This window comes from Columba livia, chromosome 24 (genome assembly GCF_036013475.1).
Source record: "Columba livia isolate bColLiv1 breed racing homer chromosome 24, bColLiv1.pat.W.v2, whole genome shotgun sequence".
In the NCBI taxonomy this organism is placed as follows: domain Eukaryota; kingdom Metazoa; phylum Chordata; class Aves; order Columbiformes; family Columbidae; genus Columba; species Columba livia.
Genome location: NC_088625.1, coordinates 4,593,990 through 4,612,515, shown reverse-complemented (window position 1 = coordinate 4,612,515; position 18,526 = coordinate 4,593,990). Strand labels below are relative to the sequence as shown.

Sequence of the window (18,526 nt, the reverse complement as noted above, 5' to 3'; positions counted from 1 at the left end):
AAGAGTGAAACACACACTGGAGGATTAGGAAAAGAGATACGCAAGAGAGACCACCCTCTTAGACACTGTCCTACTCAGACAGTCGGAATACTCGGTGGTTTCCTCACCTGCAGGGCACTGCTGACACCTGTCTGCGTGGGTGAGTCCATAGGAGGGGTTGTAAGTCCCAGGGGGACAAGGATAAAAACTGCTTCCCGTTTTCTGAGGGCAATAGAAGCCAGGAGGACAGCGATGTCTTAGTCCTTTTGAACAGTGAAACCCAGCAGGACAAGGAAAGCATTTGTCTTGACCTGTAAAGGAAATATGGGAATTAACCTCCACATCCCACCATCAGGTGGCAGGCAGAACAGCAAGGAAATCTGGTTAATTGCCTACTAGCTTTCTGCACACTGAATTTCACTGCTACAATCCTAATACATGGGCTGCTGCAGAGGTGAAGTATTTTCCCCATGTGACACTAGGAAAAAACCAACAGCCTACCCCTGGCCAGCAGCTATCAAGGCATTCTAGAATACAGACAAAAAAAATACCATCTGTGTTTCTATCTCCCCCAAATCACACTGAATTTGCAAAGATCCAGTGTCTAACCTGTTGCATTACTGTATTCTCCCCTGGGACAGGGAGAAGGTGCTGCTGAGCCTGCAGGGCAGAAATGTCCTCGAGGACAGAGATCTCCAGTGATACCATCCTCTGGTTTTGCAGTCTTTGTCCTTCCTGTGCAGTAATAGCCTGAAAGCAGAAAGCGTTTGAGTCTCATCTCCCATTCAAAACCAAATTAATTTCTAAGCAGCTAAAGAAGTTCTGGCTTTGTCTCACCTTGTGCACAAAGTCCTACAGGAGCATCTTGGCCAGACATATTGCAGAAAAACCCAGGGGCACAAGGCAGGCACCATGTGGCATCCTGGGCTCCTCGCTGTCCATTCCAGGTGCCAGCAGGGCATGGCATCTCTTTTGGGTGTCTCGTGCCAGCAGGGCAATAATGCCCTTGTGGGCAAAGATCTCCAAATGGAAGCCCCACCTGAAGCAAGGAAAATAAAATGAATATGGTTTATGAAAACTTTTGTAGCACCAAAAGGTCTGAAGCAACGTGAGATATCCAACACTCACAGGTGAGGAGCTGCTGGAACCCTGAATGCAGTAGTATCCAGGCTGGCAATGTCCCTCTGGCTCAGGCAGAGCAGCCACGCTGCAGTACATGCCTGCTGGGCAGGGCTTGCATGAACCTGCTCCGACCACATCCATATAAGTGCCCTGCACAATGAGAGACCTGGTAAGTGTGCCCTGCCAACAGAGCGAGAGCCTGCTGAAAATCACTGACTGAAAAACAAGTCTGTATCTGATTCTTACCACTGGACATGGGAGAGGCAAAGAACTTCCAGCCAAGCAAAAATGCCCTTTGGGACAATCCTGGGGTGCAGCCAGGCCTGTCCCATTGCAAAATGTACCTTCTGGACAGCCCATACAAAGAGACTGACCATGGTCCTAAAGAGGGAACATGCAAAGAACTTGGTAGTTACAGGGCTTGCCACATCAAGAAATAAACTGTGCACATTCTACTACCTCAAACATTCAGACTCATCACACAAGGAGGCGGACTCCTTCCAGTGCCTCCTTCGAGGCACTCAAAGCCTCAACTTCCCCTTAAAGCTCCCCTTTCTGCCAAAATTCAGCCCTTATGTTGAACAAGATGCCAGCATAAAATTATTGTTACTTACTGAGAAGCTGCCAGCACCACATGTTCGAGGAGTAACAGTGCCAAGCTCAGGGCAGTAATACCCCGCAGGACAAGGGATGCAATCTGCAGCCGCTTTTGCACCATATTCCATGCGATAGGTTCCTCTGCAGGAGAAAATACAACAGAAGGGAGTGTCACAAATAGCAGCAAAGTGACCACGAAAAGCACAGTGCACCTCTGGTCTGCTTTCTTAGTCTTTTCATAGAGGTAATGTACAAACTCTGGAGCCAAGAGCCCGATCCAGGAAAAACTTGCCCGGAGCATGCAGTAACATGCAATGTGAAAGGAACTTGCAAATGTTTCTGGTGTAAAAGATACTACTTAAGATCAGAAGTGTTCTGAAATGCCACGTAGAAATACGACTGCAGTGTGTGTAGTTCACTCACAGTGGGCATGGAACTGGCTTGGAGGTCCCACTGGTGCAGAAAGCTCCCGCAGGGCAGGCGATGCAATCTCCCACTCTGCCACTGCCCAGCTTGGGGCTGTACGTTCCTGCAGGACAGGGGTGCTGCGTGCCCCTCCGTGTACCTTTCCAAAAAAGAGAGGACAGAACCATCCTAATTCTTAATATAGCCTCAAAGACAGAAGGCAATAAGATCCCCTGTTCTTTACTGCTATTAAGTATTTACATGAGTTAGATGTAAATACATATTTAAATATGTATTTGCAAGAAGTTCCAAATGTAGAATTGTGCTTGTATCAGACACTTGATTGTGCATTTTAATTCTTTCCAAATTAAGGGAAAGAAAATAGTGACACAAAGATGCTCAGTTCAAACAGTATGGATTTACAGCATTGACTACACAGAACAGAGTTTTCTATCGAACTCCACGTTGAAAAAATATGTTGATCAAGCCAGCACCTGACTTTACCAGAGTCCACAAAAATTCCAAAGGCAGAAATAAAGCAAATCTCCTTCATTCCTGCAAAAAGCTGCCTACCTTGAGGGCAGTAGTGCCCTGAGCTGCACATCCCAGTAGGGCTACGGGCTCCTCCAACACAAAACCAGCCCGCGGGGCATGGAAAGCATTCCTCTTCCGAGGTCAGGCTTGTCCTGTTGCTCCAGGTGCCTGGGGCACACTTGTGCTGCATCGGGTGCTTTGTCCCTGGTGGGCAGTAGTGACCAACTGGGCACGGAGTGGGAGGCTTCTGCTTCCCACCAGTTCCTGTAAACACAAAGACAAATTTAAGAGAAGCAATGTAACCTAATGGGTTCACAAAATCCAGTTCCCTCATTATATTTCCAGTTCTGCTGGCTAACCCTGAGTTAAGTCTTCTCATTTTGTGCCTTTTCTCTATCAGAAATGGGATAACAATAATGACTTCCTCTGTTGATGAGAGGCTCTACCAGAGAACTGGTTACTAAAGCAATTATTCGTCACCTCAAGTATCCTACAAGGTGCCCCAAACCAAAGCTGGAATAGATATTAAAGCGAAGAGGCCACCTATAAGCTAAAAACTCTGAAGACTGTTAAAACTGGCTGCTTCGAGGTCACGAAGTTAAAATAGTAACCATGGGTGGCATAAAGAGAAAACTTCACAGTAAAATTAAAACTAATTTGTCCAGCAGGCACAACAATCTCTGCACTAATACTAAAGGACAACTTTTTCCCATTTACCATCCTTGTGAAACCTCACTGACCTGCTCGAGTTCTTACTGGTGAGCTCTGTGATACTGGCTACCAAAATACACAGTTCACTTTGTCAAAAAGCCACATACCTCTCATACAGACAAATCCAGCAGGACACGTTTCACACTGGGACTTATCAAAGAGGTTGAAGTCATTGCCAACTGTTCCTGGAGGACAGGCGTTGCTGGGAGAATGAGAGCTGGATGACCCTGCTGGGCACACGTACCTAACAAAACACAGCAGGCTAGCAGGACAGATGCTTCGATGCAAGGCAGAAACAAACCTTGTGCCCTACCAAAATACTAGGATGAACGCTGCAGCTGGGAAGAAGGTGAAGCACTTGATACTGTGGCTGACAGCAATGTAAGTGACAATCAATAATGCAAAAATCATTAAAATGAGGCACTGTGAATGGAATGGTGCTGTCACACATTTTTCACCAAAAGAAAATTGGGTTATTCGGCCAGGTCGCATTGTTCATAACCATGGGAAGCGTGGCCTGCCTTCATTCTTGTCTATTTTTACCATCTTTTCTGTAGCAATAGCAGGCAGCAGTACCTTCCACCAGAAAAGTCTACGTCACATTGATTTACCAGAAACTGTAATAAAATCTTGACATAGCAATGGATGTCACCTACCTCTCCCTATGCACAAAGCAAAAACCAATGCAGGTGAAATACACGCACAGACAAAAAGAAGCACAGCAAACAACCACAGCTTACCCCGGTAAGCACTCTGTGTCAGGCTGGGCTAAGCCAGCTTGAGTACAAGCTCTCCCCGCCGGGCAGGCTCTGCAGTCAGCGGCTTCGTCCTGTCCTTGCAGAGGATTGTATGTACCTGGCTGGCACGGGACTGGAAAACTTGCTCCAGCAGGACAGAAATACCCAGCCGGGCACTTCAGACACAATCCGATTCCTAAAGAGAGAGAACACATTTTAGATCCCAAAGGGAGCATGAACTGCTGACAAAACAGAAGGTTGTAGAAAATATGATTCCTTTGCTTTCACCTACAGCAAGAAAGTATAGGGGAGGTTCATTCATACCAACAATAAAGTTACTGCAAAGCCAGAAGGTGGTGGTATTGGATTAGCTGAATGTTACTGCAGCTGAGTGGATTGAGTGGCTGATGGACGCGATAAAACCATCTGGGCTGTGTTCTGAGTCGATAATACAAGAAATGGGGTACATTAAAAAATAAACAAAAACATGAGCCTTAAAACACACGCTCTGCTGCAGGTATGTTTAATAATCATGATGCTTAGTCCTCACTTGTAAGAGAGCCTGGGGTTTCCACAAAAGCTGAGCTGCTTCTGTGTTTGCATTCTGAATACAGAGACAGATGAGCAAGCTTCACAGACTGGAGATATACTCAGTACAAGCACATGGATACCTGCTGCAACCTCATGGAGCTCTTCAAAAACTGCCTTAAGCTGACAAAAGCTTCATGACGTGGACTGGCACCCCTAGCAAATCAGGGTACTGCCATTTTATAACCAGAGTCCAGGCCACTTGGCTATAGGGAGAGAAAATTTCCATTTCTTGCCTGAAGTACGTCACACAACACAGTGTGGTGCAAATAGTGGATGCAGGCTACTACCATACAAGGCATCATTTACCTCATGGTAGGATACCTGAAATCCTAGGGCTTGTCACAGTTTATTTGTGTGTCCCCTGCCTATCTTGCAGCAGGCATTGTCCTGCCTTTGCCAAGTGTTCCTTAGGAGATTTGACAACATCATTACATGAAGTAGTACAGGCATAACATAAGAGCTTACATTATTAAACCAAAAGAGTTTTTAAACTCTAATTTACTTTGCAGCTTCTGAAGTGTTTTTTCAAGTGGCACTGGCCCTTGTCTCTTGAATTTTGCTGTCTTGATGAGATGTAAGGTTTGTTCCTTGCTGCACCGTGTAAATGCACTTGTGGTTTTAATTTCAGAAGTGGGCAGAAAGCAGCAATTTCCCGGACTTAGCTGGTGAGTAAAAATCATTCAGCAGTCAAGATGCTTTAGCAGCTCAGTCATCCACTACAAAAGAAGTTATCAAATAGAAAAATGTATGGCTTGATTTGAAGGAGATACCACCACAAATCCGGTGACTCTAAGGAGACTCCATGGATGTTCCTTTCATCCAGCTCTAGTATTGCCTGAGCTAGAGGCTAGTAAATAAGTACTCTAACTGCCAGACCCTTCATAAGAATGTACTTAACAGTGTGATTTACAGTGAGAATTGTTGCACCCACTGTCTAAAATGAAGATCTGCTATGGCACAGACCTGGCAAACATGAAGAGCTGCTGCTGGGTGTGCGAAGTCTCTCTTTGGGCTTGAAACTCCCTGCTGGACACGGAGGGACTGCAAGGCCATCGGAACAGAAGTGACCTATAGAGAAGAAGAACATGACACGTGGTTCAGAAATGACATTCTGGACAATTCAGACTCAGAGCAGAGAGTGTACATTGCAGGGGGACAAATGGGAAAGCACAAGTATTTGCTGGCTAAAAAGAAGATAAAAGGATTTAACTGTGGCATCAAAGCACCACTGCTATGCTGAAATATATTGCTATATATCAGCACAGGAATGACACTTAATTCACACACATGCAATACTACTAAGTACACATATTATATATAATTAAAGTCAGTCAAACCATCAAAAAGAACGCCAGGAATCCTCAGGCCTCTCCTGGTTGTGACAGTATTCAAATTCCTTACCGTTAACGGGCTTTGCAATTGGGCTGGATGACTTATGCAGATTTAAGAACACAAGAGGGACTAGTATTAACACTGAAAGCAATGAATTTCAGCATGAGATCTTCTGCATATATTTAACCTGCTGATCATCTACTCAGAGATCTTCCCCCACTCTCTCTAGGTTCTGTGGTTGATACCCAGGAAGAGAAACCTGACTGCAGCCTCTGGCTGACCTTGCACTATAAATAATCATAATACAGTAGCAAATCTGTCACTCTAAAATCTGTGCTCTAACATGCCAATGTCTGTTCACTTGTTCAAACGTTTGGACAGTGAAATTTATAAATACTACCGTAAGTCCAAAGAAGCCAATGTTTCCTGATTTTTTTTATGGTGCCCTCTATAGAGCACAGTAAAGTGTAATATGATAGACATCCACAAAACCACCATCACTTTCCATGTATGACTGACCTTGTGATAGATTAATTATTTGCTATTCATACCTAACCCCAGGCACTGGAAATAAGAAATCTCCTGTTCTATTCTCTCACCTATGCATTATATATAACTACTGAGATCTTGGTCTAGCACGATCTCTTTAGCTACTCCATTTCTCCTTCTACTGGACAACGAGTAAGGTACCCAAAGTACAGGAGCTCTTCATTATTTAATAAGAGGGATTCTAATTACAGACCTAAGAATCAAATTACTGGGTTTAGTGACTCTGCAGAAGCCACCTGGAGCTCTTCATTAAATACTTCATTTTCACACGCAGTACAGGGCTTCCAGGAGAGAGAAAGGCTTGGTAGGACTGTAGATCACAGACTGCATCCCTGTAGTGACTTACACATTCTTTTGCAAATCCACAGCTACACCATGATCTCCCTGTAATGCCTTTTTTGCTATCTAGGGTACAGGTGGGCTAGGAAATAGGAATTAAAGTTGGAGGGTATACGGAGGGAATAACCTGTACCCTCACTGAAGAGAGGCAGGCTACCAGCCTAGGCAAAAACAAAGCTTTGGCTTTTTGTATCGGGATTATTTCCAAATAGCAAATGCTCCCAGAATGGAACTTAAGGTGGTTTCCCAAGTTACACCATCATTTCCTTTGATGGATGTTTTTAGCCAATTCATCAAGTGAAATGACATTCTATACCTACCACAATTTCAAAAGATAACCATTTTGCAGCAAAAACATAGTCTCTCCTAGTCTGTTCCCCTGCTGCCTAACTCTGCATCAGCATCTCAACTAGGAATTTGTGACACGCAATGACGACACGCTGCAATTTCCTAAACATGAGCTTATTTGGATTTCTTTCAGAGCATCAAGCAGAAAGAGAAATTAGGTAAGAAAACTACAACATGTCCCCGATTCCTAAGGCCTACGGTTGTCACCTGGGAGTACAGCACCCACTATGAACAGGTATTTGTGATGGCCAGTGAGTCAAGGCCCTGAAGTAGAGGAAGCTGTAACTGCGTGTGCATCAATTTTACAGATGATCAGTTAAATTCAGAGTGAGAGAGCTGTTTTCTGTGTGGAAAGAGAAAACAAAAGCATCCCTTGTTGCTCAGCAACACTTGCACATTCAGACATATCAGTTGATGTTCCAAGGCAACATCAGCTAGACCTCCCCAATAAACCAATAAAACCTGATGTGATTCTTGGTGTTCTCTCATTTTCATACTCTGCTTTTGATGAACTCTTCTGAACCACAGCTGCTTCATCACAGGATTTGTATTTAAGCCTCCAGTTTTACAGTGACGCAAGGAGCCTATCTCTGTTCTAATACAGCCAGAGCAAAGTGTCATTTCAGTCTCCTTAAGTTCTATATTTTACTGTACAGAAGATGCTCATGAGATGTACTTACCTGCCGGGCAGGGCTGGCACAGCAGAGCGACCTCGGTTGAGAAGGAACCAGGAGTGCAGGTTACACAATGAGTGCGGCTTGGGTTTGGCTGCTGACCGGCCAAACAGCGCTAGGGGAAAGAAACACAAATTCATACCACTGAAAGGTTTTGCTGCACAAACCTGTATCCCAGGCAAGCCTGAGTCAGGAAAACGCCCAGTATTCCATTCTGTCCTGTGCTTCCTCCTTCTTTGCCCTCTCCTCCCTTCCCAGCACTGCTTCAGCTCTATTCTCTAGGGACGATTTCTAGAAGCAAAACCAGCACTTCAAACTCTCTTCTTTGGGTCCTCAGCTGAGGTTTTAGTGGTAGCAGATGGGTGGAGCACTAACATGCTCAGAATTTAGATGAGAAATATTTATTTCTCTTAATACAGGCTACTTGTGGAAGACCTTGGATCTACTATACCACGGAAGTGTTTTGAATGCTTTTCTTTGATGTGGAAAGGTTCACACCCTACTATTAAACCAGGGAAGCCTGTCTTCTCTTGACAATATATTTATGTTCAGGCCCTGCCCATCCAGAAGGATGAAAATTTGCCTTTGGAGAATAACATGCTCAATCCATACCTGCCTGCTCCGTCCATCCGGGCAGATGTATCCCTCTGGACATTCCTGACACTCCAACTCTCCCTCTGGCGAATACTGACCAGGACTGCAGCTCCTCTGCACACCACTACGTGGATCGCAGGAATAGCCATCCGGACACGCACGGCACCCAGCTCCGCTCTCTAGGCTGAGATAGCCACGAGGACAAACCTGCAGTGACACAAAAGGCATCAGATCCACAGAAACATATTCTTTACATAAATAATGTAAAACAGCAGTTTCAGACATTCTCAGCTCAAGTGCCAGAAAGAAAGGATCTTGGATCATTTTCAAAATCTGGCCTACATCCTCTTGAGAGATCCCAACATGTGCTTTTTGCTGGCGGTGGTGTAAACAATGAACGGAGGGAGCGCTGCTTGCTGCCTACCTGGAGGGCAACCTGCTTTCTCTGAGCCAAATCAGAGCCCAGTACAGTGCAGGAATTTCATGAAAAATTTCAAAGCAGATTACAAAATCTGGGAAGAAGCCTGAAATCAGATGATTCAAAATACATGGAAGAAGAAGCATAAAGTTCCACTTCACCTGCTTGCTCTCTTCCCCTGTCCTTCAGCTTACCTGGCAGGCTGTGACGTCTGCCTGAGCAGTCAGTCCATTGGCTGTTCCCAGTGGGCACTTCCTTGGAGCTGCTTGACCCCCAGGGCAACTGGATCAAAAATAATGAAGTTATAAAGTTAAGTTCTTCCACTTTGGAATTCTATCCCCTACCAGCAGTATGGGTGTTGTACAGACACAGGAAAATCATCCTCACTCTAACTGCTCTCACAAATGTTCTTTTAGCCACAGAAGAGCAGATGCCTCTGGACCTCATAAGATTCTAACACATATATAGGAGCTCGGGGTGCATCGCTTGGATTGCACACACAAGGACTGAATTTGCAGTAGGACATGTAGCAATCTGACCTTAAAGTTCAACGCAGTTTGAACAGTACCTGTTTTTTGTAATCTGTTTTGAGATCATGTCTGAAAACTCTGCAATGACCATTTCTACTTCCATTTAAAGCGGGCCACGTGTGGTAGAGAAAGCGGTCTTAATTATCTTCTTCTGAGGAAGAGAGAGCACGCTGGTGACGATACACCAGAGTTTAAGACAGCTCTCCAGCTGAGGGCTTGCTTGCAACACAGCCCCAGGATGGCTGATAGTCTGTGTGTTGGGTTCAGCACCTCTGCGTAGTAACCACCAACCCCCTGCAACTCAGTGTTCTCTGTGCCCAGACTTCTCCGTCCTCAGATTATTGCTCCGTACCCAGTTTACATCACATTATCTGAATGGCACATCGGTAATTAAGTAGCAAGGACATAGAACTAATTTTCCAGGGAGAACTCCCTGCACTGGAGGCTAAAGATACCCTGTATTATTCTTTTAAGCTGAAAATCAGCCTAGATTTTGCTGGTGCTACAAACACAAATAACATTCCTGCCTCTCTTAAATACACAGTACACAAAATGCATAACGCACAAAACCTCTCCCAAGCAATCTCAAAGGGAATCTGGTTTTGTACATTCCCACAAATGCAGAGACTGCCACACATTTTACTGGGACTATTGTACCGAAGGGGAGCTGTGAGTGCCAGTCGCTGCAGAAAGCCCTAGAGAGCATTTTAAGTCAAAGACAGTGGTTTTCCTGGTCAGCTGATTATCCATCTATAAATAAGGGACTGTTACTAGGCTTTGTGTCCCACCTGCTCGTCTGCATGACAAGTCAGCTCTCGGAATATTCTCAACGTACAAATGATGTTCCAAATGGTTAACTTTCCTATCACGCAAGTTTAAGCACTGAGCGGGAAGGAAGGAACAGACTTACTAGAAACCTGTCGGACATTCCAAGCAGTTGCCAGCTGTGTAGTAATGTCCCTGTGTGCAGTCTATGAGACAGTGGGTCTGGCAGTCCACGCTGCAACCCGGAGAGAGGGAAGAGGTCCCTAAAAGAAAGCAAGAGACGTAAATTTAAGGTACAATGAATAAACATTCAAGATTCCAAGCTAAATGACCTATGGTCTGTATAAGAAAGTTACCAACTCACCTCTCAGGAGGATCCTAAGGCTACAGAACAAAATCAGCCAACTCAAAGCATTTGCCATAGGGGTTAGTAAACAGTTCTAGGAAAACAACAACAACAACAAAGCTCAAAGCTTATGTTTACAATGTTTCTTGAGCATCTGGTGTTGTCTTTGTTGAAGCCCAGTGTAACCAAATCCCTCCCAAGTAATCACTTTTCAATACAGCCTGAAGTGAAATGAACACCGAGCTGCAGAGAGAAATTACGGCCAAAGCGTTAATCCCATGGAAGCTCCCTTGAAGCATTACTGACACTAAAAAGTGAGAAAACTCATTTAAACATGAAATAAATGCATACCTTTCAAGCATCCACTATGCAGGAAGCTTGAAAGGATGCTTGTCAACACTGCAGATCTGTCCAACAAGACGATCCTATGAAAAGGACCCTACAGGATCATTAATTTCTTCTTTTACTTCAACATCTACGTGAAACAGTCCCTCTTTGCCAGCTACTTGTTCTGCAGTTTGAGGTTCTTCCTGGAATTTAAAAACCCAGAGGAACTCTTCCCACAACAGGATTCTCCCTTGTAACGTCCACTACTCACCAGCTAATTTTTCCCTTCCCAAGGTAACTCTTCGATGATGCACACGGCTAAATTTCATCAAAGCTACGGCAGTGCTGGGGAGCAAACCGAAATCACAATTCTACTGCAAAAGTAAACTAGCAGATCGTATCCTAAAGCCGTTTCATGAAGACGCAGCTTCAGAACAGACCTTTTTCTTTTTCAACATACTTTTAGAAGTAACACGAAAACCACACGGTTCAGTACCTGCTCCAATGAAGACTGTGAAGAAAATATATATGTTTTTTTCTGTAAGTTACAATGATGTCAGAGCATCTCTAACCAGCAGGGAGCTGAAGCTCTAACCATCACGGCTGAACGTCTACGAAGAGGCCTCACGCCTGTCTTCCTAACTAGCTAAGCACCATCTGTTGCACTTTATAAAGTCTTTAATTAAACTCCTTCGGTAGAACTCAGATGTGTCTGCTTCTTCATATTCTACAAACAATTCCTGGAAATCTCTGCAATTATCTTATATTACAAGCAAGAATTACCAATTAAAACCTAATCAAAGCAGTGTAAAGGCAGGCACCACGCCAACTGCTTCTGATTTTTTTTCCTATCTTTGACCTGCTTGTCCCTTGTACTTCAGAAAGTTCAGAAAAGACATGACAAGGGGTTAGATTCGCTTTGTCTCATTTCCATTTCCCTAATTAACTATAGAAATCTCAGATTTATGCAGAGATAACCCACAGGTCAAATTCAGCCCTGTGGCACGTGCTAGAGCAAGGCAAAGGAGGATCCGCTACTTATCTGCAGCCCAACTGGGGCTCTGAAGGGGTCAGTGACTTGCTGTGTGTCACACACCCCACCAGTACAGCACGAAGCCATCGAGGCTTCCCAGTTCTGAACTCGAAACCTCTCAAAACAGGTTCTGACATCCACTGGGTCTGGACCAATTTTGAACCAGAACACTGTCCTGGCCACACTGGCTCCTGGTGTCAGCAAAAAGAAGAATCTGGCCTGGTGTCTTTCTCCTCAAGTGCGCTGGTACAGAAATGAGCTGCTGCGAGTGCAGCAGAATAACCTGCAACTCACTCCAGGACACTGCGATTTACTTTCACGCAGCAGCAGCACCATTCATCTGAAACTTCACAAAGCCCTGTACAGTTTACGCTGATGCTAAGCCATAAGTATCTGTTCCCAGCTATAAAGAAAACAGAACCTTGCTATTATTTCTTTCTCTTCTGTCAAGAAACAAATAGACACAGATTGAATTATAAATCTAGGCTGTTGGGTGCAACACACAGAAATGCAAAGACAACTCCAGCAAGGAAAATAAATACTCGCCCTTTTCTCGATTGCAAGCATTGGAGGCCTACCAAGTATCAGCATATTCATTCCTCTGGGATACAAAACAGCTCAGCTTCCAGAACTGACACACTCATCTTCTTTCCACCACCGATCTGACTCTTGCTTCAGCAGACCTGACCATATTTGAAAAAGCTCCTATTTTTCTTGAATTGTTTGGCCAGTCCTAAAGAAACCAGTCAGCCTTGTAACATGAGTAGTCCCTCACAAAACAGGAAAGCACCATTTTTCTTTATTTGAACACTAGAACCCAGTTCTGCTCAGCTCACTGCCAGCAGTAACAGACCCCCAGGTGTGTGGGCAGCAGCACCGCCTACCTTAGCGCAGGAAGACTGCCCTCTTGTGGATGCACCAGAAGGGACGGGAGCCACCTCAGACCTTGCAGGAAGCCACAGTCCCCCTGAAATCAGTTACCGTTACAAAGTTAAATGCTGAATTTATAAAGGCAAAAGCTACACAGAGGTAAATTAAATGCTATGACAGCGAAAACCAGAAAGATCTTGAGACAAATTTAAACGAAGCTGCAGTACAGCTTTCCCAGACATCTCCAGGAGACAGCACAGATTGCCAATGGACTAGGGGAACACAGAGCTGCAGGGACAGGTGAGGGGGCAGAAAACAAGGGGGGACGGTTCGGTCCAGAGAAATCAACAGCAAAATAGCCCTGGGTTTCTACAGGGCAACGACTTGACATAACGCTGCATACACCCCGTATCAAACCCACTTGCATTAAACTCAAGTTTGAAAGAGACTGGTGGGACTAACAAGCAACAACAAAAAGCCGCTGTTTCAACAAAACCTCACACCTCAAGTACGAATGTGGAGTGTCAGAGGCTGCAAAGAAAGACAAAGGCACTCATCCAAAAAGGCTTGTCTTGGAAAAGCTGTCTCAAGCACAGGTGCTCATAGTTAAGTGAAAAACATCAGTAAAAACATAGTCATTATTTTTTCTCAAATGGGTACAGTGTGCTCAGCCTGCCCTGTGCCTATATCCTTGAGTCTCCTGTCACACCCCAAATCCAGCTTGATGCCACATGCCATGTCAGAGCATTTTGCCCCTTTGACAAGGGTTAACTGAAAATACTTATATTATGAGATGAGCCAAATCAACCAGGCAGGAACAGACTGACCCTTGGCTCAGTGTACACTCCCACAGCTTCTGAGTTCCTCTGGTAAACGCACACTTATGGAACGCAGGCCAGGGCTGTCGTGGGATATTGTCACAAGGTGGACAACACTTTCAAAATTTCATAAAGCCCACTTCATCACAGGATATACTTCTGTTGGTGTGTTCTTTGAGAGGCGCACCCTGAGAGGATTGAGGCAGCGTTTGTTAAAGTGATTACATAATTATACTGTAATTACTGAAAATTATACTCTGGTGAGACACTGCTGAAAACCTCTTATTTCTTTGCATTTTCCTTAGTGAGAAGGGGACAGGAAAGGGTAAGTGTCTTTGGATCTGTGTTGCCCATAACCCTTCACTTGCAGTTGCGCCCAGCAGAAAGGATGACTGTTGGTATCTCCCAGCTCCTGAGACTGATAAACATCACACAGAAATTCACTGTCAAAAATGGCATGTGAAATCACAGCCAGCAGCTAACGCTGCCTTCTGAAGTTTGCACTGGTGGAAGACATAGGGGGAGGTGGCTTAACAAGTGGGTTTTGTGCATCAATGAGAAGTAAATAAATAGACAAAAGCGTAATCTCATGCATTGACTTTGCACTATGGGCTCTTGCTTTGGCAGAAAGATTGGATTGTAAACTCAGCAAATCAAAGCTGACTCCTCTGAAAATGAACCCAGAGAAATAGGACCAGTGCTTGGCTAACAAACCAAGCTAATGCTGGAAGTAGCAGGACAATGTGCAGAGGGTTGGCCAAAGAAACCAAGAGGCATTTTTTGAGTATACAGAACAATACACAGGGTGGGCTGCAGTTCCACTGTGTGCTAGGGCAACCCCAGGCTGCAATGACACCAGTGATACAGAAAACATTTTGGAACAGTAACCTGGGGAAGCTGTAGCTTCACTATGAAGTGCATAAATTACTTTGCTTAGACTGTGTGGTCAAGCACGGTTGTTTGGCTTGTCCCCAGACAAACTTCAATGGTCCAAATCCTTTGCTGTCTCCAGTCTAAGTCAAGAACAGTAACCAGAAATTCCTTGCCCACACACATAGTTCTGACAAATGGACAGTGGTGTGCAGCAGTTGACACAATCACAGGAAGCAAAGCAAAATGAACAGTGTTGACAATGATGGCAGCAGCTGGGACAGGTTCTGATCAGAAAAGGGCACAAGTATGAGGTGTGAATTTCAGGCATAGGGATTAATTTCATCTCCGCTGGTATCAGACTGCAATAACAAAACACTTGGTGCTATTCAAGTGGTGCTTATGTGTTTGTCCTTGGAGAACCTTCTCATTTTGTGTTCATAGTGCAACAACAGATCTTCATTTATTGATGCTGGTGATAAAACAAATGACAACCCACACCACCTGTAGTCCTTACCAGTGAATGCTCACTCATTTTGAATAACACAACATCTCCCAGTCCTGTGACAAAAAAATCCCTTAAAACCTGGTGCAGAACTGTAGCATGAAATACAGGAATAATTTTGGCTTGGTTTTTGTTTTTAAAAAATAGTAACTTAAAAAACTCTGTGGAGAGTGATATGGAAAACTGTAGCAGAAGAGTAAGCGAACCATCCTTTGGTAAGTTTTTCAGACTGAGATCCATTCAGGAGAATGAACAAAACTAGACCCAAACACTTTTCATTTTAGTTCCATGAGAGGTGAGATGTGAATAACACACTCCACATGTAGATTCAACCCATGGATGGGGTACGATGGGTAAAACAAATATAGGTAATATAGTAGTTAGGGTGTTACAAAGATAGATGTGTAGTATCCATGTACATCAGATACCCAGAAATATGTGAGCTTCTAGGCACTGGTGAAAGAATAGTTCAGTTATTGGGAAGGAATTTTACCTCAGAGATTCTTCTGTAATAGTGGAGCCTGGTTACAGTGTGTTGTACTTGAAGTACATCTGGAAACACCATGTAGGTATTATGTATAGTTCCCTTCTTTACACAATAATATTAGTAATCTGGTACGGGAGAACAAAATATAGAGCAACTGCAGTCACATAATGTGAGCATCCAAGAAACAAGTGGAGATGAAACAAACACGGTCAGTTGTGCATGCCAGCTGGGAGTGTTGTTTCTCCCTCACTTTGCTCCACCCATGAGTACAAGAGGGTTCATAATGGGATATTCTGAAGGCCCGTAAATAAGAAAATGCAGCTTTAATTTAATAGCACATGCAAACCACACAAGAACAAAAACCAGGAGTCCAGATAACCCAAACGTTCCACTTCTGTGCATGCATGAAGTGGCAATGCAGTCCAGAAAGGGTAAGTTCAAAGGCTCCTAACAGCACCGGATCATCTTTGAGACCCTATCAACACATTTTATTGAAAAAATATTGCTACTACAAGCAGAACAGCACCACCAGCTGCTGATTTGTATAAACTTGCAGTTTTACTTCAAAGTGCCCCCCTCCCACTTTCGTTTTGCCTACATTCTTAATACAATCATACCTCATCCTGCAGTAGGTACCAAAGTCCTTGTGAGTCAGGGCAGCAAGTGTATTTTACACCTGGGATGCTGAGACACTTGATGTAAACAAAGGAATAACTTTTGGGGTCCTATTGTGCTAACCAAGGTACACACCCAGCCCTTCAGATATTTACAGCACACTACTGCAATTTGACAAGTTTTTCACTAAAAAATTTAAGAGATTTGCCTTCAATTGCAGGCCAAAGCTACCTGGAGTCAAGTAGCTTCCTCTCCATTAGATGACCAGTTACCTTCCAGAAGCGGCAGCTCCATGGGATTCAACACTAACAGCTTCCACAGATCTGCCTTTTAGTGCCATGCCCAAGATGACAAAGAACATACAGCACAGCAGGAACTGAACTCACCCGAGTCTCACAACTTCACAGCTTCAGGACCTCCTCCTGTTCAACACTAACAAAACACTGCTGAAAATCATCGCTCCTCTCTGCTGTTTCACTACACTACCTGATTCAACGCATGACACAGATTCAAGCACATATTACCCTATTAAGCCCTTTGAAAAAGCCACTTCCATTCAGCAAGCAACAATATAGCCCCGAAGTGGACACTATCAGTGACCATTTAATCCACAGAAGTGCTGCATTTTAAAAGGACTTTCCTCTGTGTGCTCCTTTAAGAGCCAGAGCACATTTTATAAAGGAACATTAATTCACAGGCTAAAACACTCCACGCGGCCTTTCAGAGAACAAGTAGATAAGTTAACTTGTTTTAAATACCTGTGTACACATTTGGACCTTGTGTTACATCCTTATCTGCAAGGCACTAATATAGTAGGAAACTACTGCAGGAAGCTAAGTACTTGAATTTATTATCAGTAGCCAACTGTCCCACAGATCTTCACTAAGTTCACACCTCCCCAAACTCTGTCTTATTTATAGAACAGATTTGTAGTCACACCTTCAAGTAACTGTATTTTTTTTCCTCCCCTTTTCTTTCTAAAACCAAAGATTGGGTTGTGAACCAGACCATGGAATTTTTTTTAATCACTGCTTAGCCTAGCATGAAATTGTTTTCCAGGTAGCAATTAATTCTGCTGCAACTTCCCCACTTGTTGGGTAATATGCTGTTTGAGAAGACTACAGTAAACCATAACTTCCCTGTTATGAGCAGCGTTACAACAGCTGTGTCAAACAAAGCCTTCAGCATCTCCTGTCAGTGTCTGTCCCCAGTTCCTGTGGATTTTTGAGGTAGTAAGAGACAGAGAGGCATTGAACTTGAAATAATGATTTGTCAGCTCTTGAATATTTGAGAGAATCTTTTACAAAGTAAATATTTTATTGCAAAGGAGTTCTAATTTCTTCATAATTCCATGCTTACTGTAAAACGCAAGGGAACTGCTTTTCCCTAGTCTGTATTTTTCACTTTTGAGCTGTATTTTCCTCAAAACAAAGCAAATAGACCTTTTCAGAATAATCTGTCTCACTTAAAGTGAGCTAAATATATTTTTTTGAATAGAGTGGAGTTGTGTTTATTTTTGTACCTTTCAGTGTTGTGACAGCGTTTAACCCCCAAGCCAGATTAGTTGCCTTGCTGTTATAGTCTGATTCAAATTCCTAAGTTTCCCCTCACACTCTTCTTTTCTCTTTTCGTGTGAACTCATTTATCTTCATTTAGCCCCTTCCCATTAGAGCATTGCCATCCCTGTCTCACCACTTTCCTCCTGAGGCTGTTTTGGCTGTGATCCTTGCTCCATCCAGCCACCGTCAGTTTGTTCTCATTTTGCTAAGTTGAACCATCAGCAAAGATCCCGGGAGGTTGTCTGACTAATAGCTGGACTCACTGCAGGTCACCCAGCTCACCATGGGAGACTCGCCAACTGCCAAGAATAATACCAATCATATGCTGGATTCTCCCACTGGAGCTTCAAGTAAGAAAAAAACTACTCTGGGAAATTTCACTGCACAAAACACATATAGTAGGGAAAAAAGAATTGAAACATCCTTGTTTTTTCTCGCTATTGACTCATTTTGTTTACATTTGAAAAACTAGTGTCAATTCCAGTTAAAACAAAGGATTTTTTGTAGGGGTTTTATTTTCATTGTTCTCCTCTACCCATCCCCCTTTCAGCAGGAAGAAAAAATTCCAAAACCAGCTCTAAACAGAATTTGTATTCGGAACATTTATTGCTTTAATTATTGTTTGCACATGAAACTTCCAAGAGCATCCCTCTTAGGGGACATCTGCAGCTTGCCAGCCGAGCAGCTGGCTGAGAGATAAGGCTCATGGGTTCTTTCCTCTGCCTGCTCCATAGGAGTTCCCACCCAGGTATCAAGCAAGTAAAACCTGAAATCCAGGCCTGGGACTGATCTTGCTGACATCCAGGATGGTTTGACATGCCTGCTCTGCTCACTGCAGAGTTCAGATACCCTTCCCAAACTCAAAGTTCAG

The 18,526-nt window shown here is 43.9% G+C and overlaps 1 protein-coding gene across 1 annotated transcript in view; it reads right to left on the bottom strand.

The window, feature by feature from the left end:
- LOC110363746 (zonadhesin) overlaps positions 1–12,898 on the bottom strand; it is a 36,507-nt gene extending 23,609 nt beyond the window's left edge. Inside the window, exons 1-16 of the mRNA XM_065040526.1 lie at positions 12,816–12,898; positions 10,371–10,488; positions 9,125–9,212; positions 8,531–8,719; positions 7,925–8,033; positions 5,640–5,744; positions 4,089–4,281; positions 3,456–3,592; positions 2,677–2,901; positions 2,122–2,263; positions 1,716–1,839; positions 1,348–1,482; positions 1,108–1,251; positions 817–1,018; positions 589–729; positions 108–290 (exon numbers count right to left, since the gene is read on the bottom strand). Of these exons, the coding sequence (XP_064896598.1) occupies positions 108–290; positions 589–729; positions 817–1,018; positions 1,108–1,251; positions 1,348–1,482; positions 1,716–1,839; positions 2,122–2,263; positions 2,677–2,901; positions 3,456–3,462 (1,303 nt within the window). The 5' untranslated portion in view covers positions 3,463–3,592; positions 4,089–4,281; positions 5,640–5,744; ... (3 more) ...; positions 10,371–10,488; positions 12,816–12,898. The remainder of the gene's footprint in view (positions 1–107; positions 291–588; positions 730–816; positions 1,019–1,107; positions 1,252–1,347; positions 1,483–1,715; positions 1,840–2,121; positions 2,264–2,676; positions 2,902–3,455; positions 3,593–4,088; positions 4,282–5,639; positions 5,745–7,924; positions 8,034–8,530; positions 8,720–9,124; positions 9,213–10,370; positions 10,489–12,815) is intronic.
- Between the last annotated feature and the right edge of the window lie 5,628 nt (positions 12,899–18,526).